This window comes from Diuraphis noxia, unplaced genomic scaffold, assembly GCF_037042655.1.
Source record: "Diuraphis noxia isolate RWA-SAM2 unplaced genomic scaffold, SU_Dnox_SAM2 contig0004, whole genome shotgun sequence".
Classification (NCBI taxonomy): Eukaryota; Metazoa; Arthropoda; class Insecta; order Hemiptera; family Aphididae; genus Diuraphis; species Diuraphis noxia.
This window is the reverse complement of record NW_028301714.1, coordinates 41,542,919-41,555,249: the sequence shown is the minus strand read 5'-3', so window position 1 is coordinate 41,555,249 and position 12,331 is coordinate 41,542,919. Positions and strand designations below refer to the sequence as shown.

The following is a 12,331-nucleotide window of genomic DNA, read 5'->3' as shown; positions in this document are numbered from 1 at the left end:
AAAAATCGACCTAGTCACATAGTGTGATTTATTTTTTTATCAAAAATAATATCAATTTACTTAAAAAAGAAAAAACTTATAATACTTGCAATTAAAATACATGTAAAATAAAGTTTACTGACAGCAAAATATGATGATCCACCAAGTCTGCTCCTTCTAGATTTTTTTTAGTATAAAACAATTTATTATTTAAATACTCCGGCTTTGCTTTTATTAAATCAATATTTATAATAATAAATCAAAAGATTTGTTGATATAACTTGTGTAAAAATAACAAAATGTATTAGGTAATTTGTTCATTGAGTTTAATTATAATATTAAATTTATGATCATCATTATTCAGTTTATTGTATATATTATATAAAATTATTCATTGTAGGTACACCATAATCAATGAAGTTAAAAATAGTGGGTGAGGTATCTCCATAAAAAAAAGATCAATGTCAAAATTAATTAATAAGTCGTGTTACCTATAAAAAAAAGCCAATTTGTATATCCAAGATCGGGTTTTCAACAATATTGTTTTTCTTAACGTCAATGCACAGCAATGAATTAAAAAGTATAATAAATAAATATTACTCAAGATACTCGTACATTTGAAAGCAATTATAAATCACCACATTCAAAAAACAACTCTGAGTGAAGCGCGTTTCATTAGTGTGTACATATTATAAGTTAGGACTAAGTTGTTAAAATTATAATTTACTCATAAATTATTTTTGTAAGTTAAGATCTTAAATTACAATGACTAAAGAAATTAAATTATTATCAACTATTAGATTAAATCCTAAAATCTTATTGGTCCAAAATTTAAAATAAATTTAACTATAACATATAAAATTAACTCTTTAAAATATTTAATGTCAAATTGATGGATGCCTATAAAAAAAATTAAGTATCGTAGCCACTTGATTATTAGAAGTTGAATCTATAGATCAGTAATTATAATATACATTTTTTTTCAAATTTTGTAAAGAACATAAAAAAAAATAATAGTAATTATTTTAAACAGAATATGAACTAAAAAAATCAGAACCGTATTGTTTTTAAAACTCAATTATTTACTATATCTTTCTTTGTTGTTTTTAACTATAAAAACGTTATATTTCACAGTTGGTTTTCAAAATGTTGGTAACAAAATATAAATAAATAAAATGTGTTTATTTATTAGTTCACAATATACGATAAATAAATAAATTGATCAATTGATAAATAAATATAGCCCAAAATTACCAGTTCACACAATAAAAAAATTATTATAAATTAATACTTCTACAATAATTATTAGGCACAAAAATGAAATGAAAAATTTAATAATGACCATAATTTATTATTCTTGAATGTCTGTGTATATTGTCTAATTTAACAAAAATAGAAACGGAGATAGGTAACAAATTAATAATTTCCGTTCCATGCTATAGTTTTACAAATTACCGACTTTGTAAACTGATGGACATACTCGTATTATAGTTGACAATCGAGATACATTTTAAAATTAATTATAATTTCATATTTTCATACAAAGTTATATTATATAACATTTATTATAATGTCTATATAAATATAAAAACAGAATAATAAAAATTGTTAATTATAAAATAAATAAGATAGTTTAGTTACTAATTTCTATGTCCAATTGCTACTATTTTTAGATTCTGGCCGGAGCATTAATTTTACAATATGATTTTTTTTGTATGTGTACAGGATTGGTGATTGAAAAAAAAATGCTTTGATATTCAACCACAGAATAGATACAATAGATTCAACTTCAATATCTTTTATGTCAGGAATGAGAATGTAGTTGGCACTTTTAGGAGATAAATATTAATTTTAATGATATACTTTCAAAAGTCCTCATAAGAAAACTATAAGAAGAATAAGTTGATGCAACCTTGGATAAATGATACTTTTTAGTTTGTTCACACCATTATAGATATGAACATCAACTTTTTAGGTATCAGTGTAGCACTATAGAAGCAATATACTAATATAAGGCAAAACAGTAAACACCATATTATGAACAATGTATATGGAAAATATTTTTAGGCATTGGACGTATAGTTTCGGTGAAAATTCAATAAATTCTAGAGGCCAAATTTAAAAATTCCATAATTAGGTCCCAACATTAAAATAAATGTAGTTTATAGGTAGACAAAAAAATGAGCTGAGTTAATTATAAAAGATAAAATATTAATAATTAAAAAAATAATAACCAACATTTATACTTAAAATCAATGAAATATGAATTGGTACAACTAACGATGTGACAAATATTTTAACATATTTATTATTGTCCAAAGAAAATGCATACAAAAATAAATACAACTTAACAAACAATTTTATAATAAATGTAGGTACACCAAATATACTTGTACTATACTTATAATTCTTAATTTAAAAAATCTTTTATGTTTGACCTACACCTACCCAATACAATTTATGTTGATTAGGTTAAGTTTATTGTAAGTTTTATTGTGGTTGATAATGTAATTCAAAACTTGATGAGTAAGTTTTTAAAAATATGGTTACGTGAATTAACATTTGCATTTTATACAGTTGCTAGAATAAATAAGAATACTAAAATGTATACTCCGTTTAAAATATTTAAAAATAACCTAGTATAGATTTTAACTCTGTTTAAAATAACATAAATATATTTTTTGATATTCGATTTGAAATGGATCGTGGTATTAAGGTAAATATGAACTACTTTTGCGGACAAATTTATGGATTGAAATTGGTAGATAGCAACTTATAATTAAACTTAATTGTACAACCATCAACAAAATCCAAGAAACATCGTTAATTCATACTACATATTACATAATATTAAGTATCTATTATATTATATAACTATATTTACATTCGTATTTTAATTTATTTTAACTCACAAGTATGAAATAAGTAAAATTGTGTTTAACTTTAATAATAAGGTTGGCCAATCAATTATTTTTTGCGAATGGTAATATTTTATTTCTCCATAAAATATAAATTCTAGAAAAAAAACTAAATATTTGATTATATAGTAATATAATTATTAATAGATAGTAATTTATCTAAGTATTAACAAACGGTTTGTCTAAAGACGACCTCTAGAATATTCTGTTTCTATCTATACAAATACAGAAGATAATTATATACGAAGGATATTCGAATAAATATTAAATTGGGATATTATCTGCTGAGACAAAACGTAAATATATATATATATATATGTATAACAGACACCTGTAAATACGATGATGATGGATCATAGCTTATGCGGCTGTTTGCAATATATCGTCAATTAAATATCCTAACATCACGACTCGTCGGTAAATACAAAATAACAACTGTGCGTGCTCATGATGGCGTATTTCATTGAGAAATGATTACGTCAAGCATCAAGACTCAAGATTGTAACACCATTATAACAATATGTACATAAAAGAATATTATAATGTAACAACTCATTTTTTGTCATGTACAAAAAAAAAGGCATTCATTGTAATTTGACGTAATTGTATATAAGTATGTGAATTGATGATCATTAATTACAATAAACGTACAGTATCATAAAAATATACACAATAATAATATACCTGTACACGCTCTCGTCGTAATAGAGAAGAATTCGCAGCGGCTGATTCACACTTCTTTTTCTCATTATGTGCGGTGATTCAATGTGCACTCCATGTATTACCTGCAATAACAATAAAAAAAAAAATGGATATAAATATTTGTACTAATACAACCATAAGCATCATTTATCATGATTAAAAAGCAATTCATATATGATTAACTATATTATGATCTTATTCCGTGAGTATATTCATTTAAAGTTATGTGTTGTAAAAATACTTGATGTATGAAACAAATAAACTCATTAATAACGAAAGACTATTCTAAACAGAGACATTTAGTCTGTCAGTCTATATAATTTCTAAGATATATTTTATAAATTTAGAGTACTCTTAGTAATAACAACATGATAGATATTGAACTATTTTTTGCCCAAAAAATTGCACATATTATACAATAATTACTTTATAATTTTAAAATTGCATTGTGTACATTAACTACCAATCAATGTAGTAGCAAAAATGTTTAAGTCCCTAATACTAATAATATTCTTTGAATTACAACAAACTAAAATTGTTATTTTTCATTTTAATATCCCATTTCAAAGAAATCGAAACATTAAACGTCTATGAAAAAATAATTTTGCAAATATATTTTCGTGATTTTAACGGATTTTCTCAAAACTTGAATTTAAAAGGTTATATAAAAAACATAAATTGCTATGTTCTTAATATTTTTTAATTTATTTTAAAATAACTTAGGTGAAAGCTTTTAATTAATTTTCAAGGATTTTAACCAAGCAAAACAATTTATATAATATATGATTTTTTCTGATTATTTTGAAAATTACTCGGAAATTATTTCTTTTAACCCTCAATGTACCGACTAAATCCAATTTTCTAACAGAATCCGAGCTCAAAGTAAAAAATCAAAGTTTCATTACTCAGAAAAATATCCATTTGCAGATAAAATAATATTTTATTTTTTATTTTAACACACACTTCATAGTAAAACCAATGTTTTCAGAATTTCATTAAATAATTGTATTTTAAAAGCGTTTGGGCAATATTTTTAATAAAACCCATATTGTAAAGTTATAACAATACGTATACCTACTACATGTTAATTTATTCGTATGGAAACCTTATAAAATATCTATAGTATTATAATATTATAGATTTACATATATAAGTAAGTAGGTACTGTCTATATCAATAAATATTGGTTAAATAATCAATTCCATTATTTTTTAATGCATTACGAAAACAAACGTACATATTTCCTCAAAACCGTTTTCATAGATTATTGATTTGTAGGAAATTCGAAAAATACACACGTACCTAATTTGAAGATAAATTTAAAGGACCCAAATTATACAATATGATAAACCAAAAAAGAAATCCATAATGTTATATAATATATAGTAGCTAAACAAAATAAAAAGTATGTTATCTTATAGGTAGATTTCTTTTACCTTATTTATTTATTTCCTATAGTCTATACAAGCGGAATTGCAGTCAAGGTAGATTGATCACGGGATAACAAAAAAAAACCTATGGAAGTAGCTCTGCTATACTATAGTATAGGTGTCGAGTGTAGCTCGTTATTGAGTCTCTTGAATAATTGTTGTGATAAATTTGAATTCAATGATAAACATAATGTATAACTAAAAATAACAATTCTGAGCGAAGACGGTATATCGGCCTTTATTTTTAAATAGCTCAAAATGTACTTAAATATTTTGATAATTTCATTATGTAAAGAAAATAAATACATACGTTAATTCGAATGGTTAAATTTTTTAATTAAAAAAAAAAAAAAATCATTATTTTACGATTGAATATACAATTTCAAATATCTTAAATCAGCTAATTGTTCCCAAGCATGTTGGTACTTTTAAATTGCTTATGACCAAATCATGTGAAATCATACCTATATTAAATTTTTGGTTACTAATATTAAATATTTTATGATTTTTTAACTAAAAATAATCATTTAACATACTTCTAAATACAATTGGTAAATTTGACAAACACTAATTATTCCATAAAAATTCACATTTTTTTAGTTTTTCGAGATTATCTAGAAAAGTATTGGACATATTTTACTTTTGAAATGTTAAGTTGAACATTTGAAGCATTTTAACATCTCAAATAGTTGACGAAAAAGAAAAAAAAGAAGAAAAAAGAAATTCACATCCATCGCTACTTTCGAAACAAAAATTATATTGGTATTTTTGTAGTTAAATCAAATCCAATGTTTGTCCAAAGTACATATATCCACATGTAAGTTACCTATTTATTTTCAGAACTTAGAACATGTATGAAGTAATAAAAATTAAAAAGCCTCGTTACTGCAGTTTATCAACCTATATTATTATATCCACTATATAATTTGACCATTATAACAGGAAGTTCATGTTACGACATAGTTAACTACCTATAGTAATAGAGGTATGTAATTTAATAAATATTATTATGTGGCTATAGGATTTTAACAAAACATTGTTATTTTCTATACCTGTACAGTTGTATTATTATGTATACACTGCATTATGCACGTAGTGCGAACCTACATTATACCCAAGTATGTAGGGTATTATGTATTCAAATTACATTTTTTTAACCTACTCTCGATAAAATAAACAATATAATTTCTATTCATGGAAAAAAATACAGCTTTTTACATGAGATATCATTGTTAAGGATGATATCGTATATCAATAAAAGTTCAATTCGATTTGTTATTATTGTGCGTGTAATTTACTGATCTTCAAACATTCGAACTTATTTTTATTTTTTAACGATGCATTTAGTTGGATAATAATAACTATATCAAAATATAAAACAGATTATAATTTAAATACTTGCATGCATACACAATCTCAAACATTCTTAATATATATTTATATGGACGGACCAAAAACATAAAAAAATAATAACAATAATAAGCACATCAAGTTACCCTTGAAATTAAAAGTATTTTTCAGCTAAACTTAAAAATGTTCAAGTCTTTTTCTATAGCGTTATTGGCAATTTTTTAATTACTTTATTTAATGTTTTTAGTGCTTTATTTTCCTAGCCTTAATTATAATATTGTACCTACATATCTTACAATTGCACGTGCGTAACTGCAGGTAAATTTCGTTCAGTATTTCAAGTTTAGCTTCGTTAGTGTCAATATTTAAGTGAATTGAGACATATATTACCAAACTTTAAGGTAACATAACTATCAGTGTTTTTAAAGGTATTTTTTAGATATTTTAATTTTAAAGCGAGTTATAAATGTGTATAAAACAATTATAACATATTAAAACTAAAAAATGTAAATGAGTAAGATGCCAGGGTATTCAGCAAGCATTTAGTTACTACGTTTTATTAAACAAAAAAATAATGAATAGGTTAATAATAATAATGAAATATTAATAATCAATGACCAATGCGCATTAGCCTATAAAATGCGAATTAAAAAGGTGCTGTATTACATCTGAATATACCGAATTAACAGATTCTAATTCTGCACTGACGATTGCACATATACACGTGAAACGTACATATAACGTAAAACCCTTTCAATTTATTGATTTTAATAAATTAAATTTAACTTCGACTATTTCAACATAATAATTATTAGTGGATAAAGTATTTAATTAAACTAGTCTAGCTAAGTGATATAAATTTAATGTTCATATTAGTAACGCTTTGAGGTAATCCGTGAAATTATATATTAATATAAATTGTCATGGTTTTACCTAGCTTATTGTTTATATTATTTTTTAGAAATCAAAAATTTAAGACTATTAAAAAATATCTACATTTTTTTATAATTTCATAGCTATTAGTTAACATTGTGGTCAATAATAAAAATCCGAATATAATCGTATTTCGTGCGTTGCACTTGACCCCCCCCCCACCATAACAACCATCTGCGACGTGATGAAAAATTATTTTAGTAGGTAATAAGGTTTATTTTCATCTTAATATGCTTAAGCTATTACATCTACTATTAAAAATATCACAGTTTAAATGATTTAATTTTAAAAGAATATAGTAGGTACATATGATATTCAATTATTTATGCAACTTTGCGTCATTTTTAGAGTTTAAAAAACATGAAATCGATTAACTCTTTTCATTTAGATGGATGTGTATAATGTGTAAGTAATCTGTTCATGATGTATTATACGAATTGCAATTACTGAGTGAATTCGAAATCATATAGTACCTATATGCAATAGAAATTAATTGATGGAGTCTCAGAAATGGAACTACAGTTGAAACTTCGTTTATAGTTACATTATTGATTCCTATATACGTCACGCTTCGCTAAGCCACGTGTTTTTACGATTTTTTTAATATATATTATTCAATTATGGTAAAATTAAGTCGTCAATTGCTTTATACACGACATGATATTGTTATTATTTATTAACAATGAAAGTATTCTGTGTGGATATTCTAGATATTTAATATTACATCAAGACAAAAACAATGATGCAATTTTATTTTTTAATAAAATAACAGGCGTAATTTGTGACGAGAAATTAAATGAAATAGCTAGAGAGTGAATAAAAATATTTTTTTTCTACCTAATTGAAACATTTTTATGAAAATTGCAAATTAAAATTCTTGAAAAATGGAATCGCACCGTTAATCAAAAAATAGTCAGATACTAGCCGAAACGCGTACCGCAAATATTGAGTGCTTTTTCGCCAAGTTGGATAAGGGATACAACATAAAAAATGTCATTTAGTATTGTATGAAAAAAATATTGGATAGTTGTAGAACTATCCATAACAACCATCTGTAAATGATAAAAATATATGGTCATTCAAAAACCGTAAAAACTTTGCAAAAAATAGGCCTAGTAAACAATCTAATTTTGTTTAAAAAAATGTTCCAGTATAACTTCAAGGTATGTAAAAAAAATAATAATAAAAATATTAAACACGAGTAAAATATATTTTCGAATTAATAAGTGTACCATTATAATAATCACTTGTACATAGGAGTGATACGAAATTTCAAATAATTATTTAAACATAAGAATACAAATAATTAAAATTGTATTACAAATATTATAACTATATAATGAAGACATACCTATAATACGTCAACAAATATATTTTTATTTAGAATTCGATATTTAGTTTTTTACTCATATTACAAAGAAATTTTGGTCTATGGGGGTAGATTTTCTGTATATATTAATAACTGTGGTTAAAAAATATATGTATATCTAAATATTTAAAATATTTAAACAATACAAAATAAACGCTGACCATGTTTTTTATCATTATTATTTCAAACAATGAAAGTTTGATACTATATGATTACTGACTAGATATATAATATATTATATTGTATCCAATTCTAGTAAGGAGTAAAAAAGGAGTTGAATAATTTTCTGTCAATGTGATTTAGACGCAAATTTGACCATGTACCTTCTGGAACTATGCCATGCGATTATGCAATCTTTCGATTGTGTATTATAAACCGTTATACGGAGATTCATCACGTACATATTGACCGAATGTTGTAAGATTCATTCATTTGGACACGAATATTATTGACTATTGTTATTTATATAATGTGTAGATGGTTATAGTTATATAGCGTGGTAGAAATTATTACTTCGGTGAGAAAATACTGAAAAACAATAGGCGTATTGAAATATTGGACAGTTTTAAGTTTATTCATCAATATTGAACCTGTGTTATTAAGAATGATGAAGTCTTCTTCGAAAATATAAACTTAATATAAATTAAACAAACATTGGCTACTATAGATAAGCCTGAACTGTTTCCAAAAATGGTTTTATAAGTATTAAATATACAGTAATTTATAATTTATGTTAATAATTATTAGCTTAATAAAATGATCTTTATTTAAGTGAAAACGCGTGTATTTGAAATATTGATAATAATTAATTTAAGAAAGAAATATGGTTATAAATATTAGTAGTTGATTTTACAATGATGTGTGTTTTTTTTTTTTTGTCTGTGTACAGCATAACTATTCGAAATAATGCTTCAATTTCAAACTTTGGGGGTGGTTTCTGATGGAAAAGTGAATATCCTTGGTGCATTATACTATTATAGAGGTCAAAAGTAAACATTTTCCAACAGTTTTTGACCAAATCGTTATTTTTATATGATTATAATTCAAAAACTAATCACTGTAAATACTTGAAATTTTCACCAAATGCTCAAGTAATTTTGAAGTTGAAAAATTATAAATTTTTTTGTATTTATAACTAAGGATTAAAAATACAACACTAAGTTTCCCTTCAAGTAGCTATAGAGAAAATCGAAGCATCATTATAGGAAAAATTTTAAGTGCGTTTGAGTTTTATATTTTTATGAAATCGCGTAATGATAACGATTTATCCTCAAATTATGAATTATGATAACTACATGCAATGTTTTTGGAAAAATTGATTAACCATGCCTTATGCAAAATGCGTCCTAATTGAAATATAAAATATTTGTTTCAAAATAGAATATATGACAATATTTAAATATAATATATCCTACTGACAAATCATCTCCGTTCAGAATCGTTTTTCGTATATACTATACAATGATACCTATCATTGCATTCAAATTTAACCTACCCTAGTCAGAGGTCCACCCCACCTCCTAATGTACAGCAGAGCGACATCCACTTACCAGCTTTTTTATTTTTTATTAGATTGGTCTAATCAAAACCTATATACACCTTCACCTGAATTGTTAAGAGTGTTAAGAGTGTTATAAAATATTTTAACATATAGTAACATGTTTTATTTATCTACAACAAGTTCTGCACATTTTTACATTATTCATAAAAATTTTAATCATTTGTTATGTTGATATATTAGTAAAATATATAAAGTTGATAAAAATAAAAGTATATATAAAAAAAGGTAAAAACAGGTGCATTTTGTGAGCGTAATTTATCATTTTGGTAGCGTTCTAAATCTTTCGATGGAATTACGTCCTGTGGCAATCAAGGTTATCTTTTTTGTTTTAGATGCAAGTCCATAGATCCGAGCTCATCCTTCTAATGTTTAGAGTTTTTCATGGAAGTTCTTAAATTGAGTTTATATCCATTCATGAATAAGAGGTGTTTTCGTATCGTTATGTATTTTTCTATTCCTTATCAACCATGACACCATTAACTATGTACGTAAAAATTTGTTTTGGAGGATTTGGTCTTAAATGTTTTGTGGGAGAGGCTGACGCCCATACAGGGTAAGCGCAGAAGATTAACGGCTGGATTAACGAGACCATATAGTAGGTGAAAATTATGCATAGAGTGAACATTTATTGTTTAATGTTGATTTATTTTTGACTGACGCAGTCTGCTAAAGTCGTTACTTTATTAGTATTACATGTGTTTTTCTTTGATAATAGGAAGGTATAAAATATGGTATAATGTCATCAACACTACGACAATTATTCAATAAAATAAATCAACGGTTTTACATCCTCTTTTATTAACTTCTGAGCGGCATGTTACTTTTTGGGGACTATTTCACATGTCAAGATGTTGAAGATGGTTTTTGGTTAACTAAACAAGTCCAGTTACACAAGAGATGGGTAAAAATAATTCAATAATATAATAAAAATAATATAAATAGGTATAATCTATATTAGGAACCTACATAAAATATTTCAAAAATGTTATTTAGTGTTTATTATAATTATCATGACAACCAAAAAAGAAAACATTTTAAAAATACAGTTATATAAAAGTATTAAAATACAGAAATTTTAGACAAAACATCCTAGGGAATTTGCTAAATCTATGGTGGTTGGTTAGTGTAATAAGCACGTGACGAAGCTCTGCAGTAAACAATAAATAAATAGCATTATTTATTTTATGTACAATATGTATGTAAGTATATAAAACATTATCAATTATTAAATTATGAAAATAATTGGATTTGGAAATTTTCTTCTAATAATGGGATATAATATATAAAATTTAAAGTGACTTGGTGATGCTCGGTCATGCGCTTAATTTGCGGAAACGCACTGAGCGTACATACCAGCCGCAATTACTAGTAAGTTACTGGATGGGTGACACTGACCACCCAAGATTTTTAACAACATATATCCTTGCCACACGTACACAAATACGAGTACAATCTACCAACCTAAAAATCATCAAATATATAAAAAAATAGCCCCTACCATACCACTCCACAACTAATGGCCTATGTTGCCATGTGCTCCCCCAAATAAAAAATTAAATTTAAAATCACACATTTTATATAATAAAATAATAAATGTATCAAACACTTGATACTTTTGTTAAAGCTAATGATCTATATGTAGTTGATGATTCACCAATATAAAATATACAAATAAATGTAGGTATCATTAACGTATTATCGTATATATTTTATGAAATTCCCCGTTTGTATACAAATGCTAATGACGGTAATACTCAATAGTCTGTATAAATGATGTAAAAATAAACAAAACAAGACTACGTGCTAAAAAAGTAAATATTTATATTTTCTGAATATATGCATACTGAAAATTAACATACTCGTACAAGTCTTACATTGTGTAGAAAAACTGTTCCAGTTAATAAAATACAATTTTAATATTAAAAGAATCTATACAAATTATAAATAAACAATAAACTATTGTAAAATTTAATAATATTGATATCTAATTAAAGCACGTAATTTTTTTAGGTGTTTATGTAAATATAATCAGGAAGAACCAATTTATTATTATTAGTATTCAGAAGCTGCTTACTAGTAATACTAAATT

The 12,331-nt window shown here is 24.9% G+C and overlaps 1 protein-coding gene across 1 annotated transcript in view; it reads right to left on the bottom strand.

The window, feature by feature from the left end:
- The window catches only part of Invadolysin (leishmanolysin-like peptidase, invadolysin), a 78,571-nt gene that overhangs the window by 51,581 nt on the left and 14,659 nt on the right, over positions 1 to 12,331 (bottom strand). Inside the window, exon 2 of the mRNA XM_015516405.2 lies at positions 3,582 to 3,682. Coding sequence (XP_015371891.1) covers positions 3,582 to 3,682 — 101 coding nt within the window. The remainder of the gene's footprint in view (positions 1 to 3,581; positions 3,683 to 12,331) is intronic.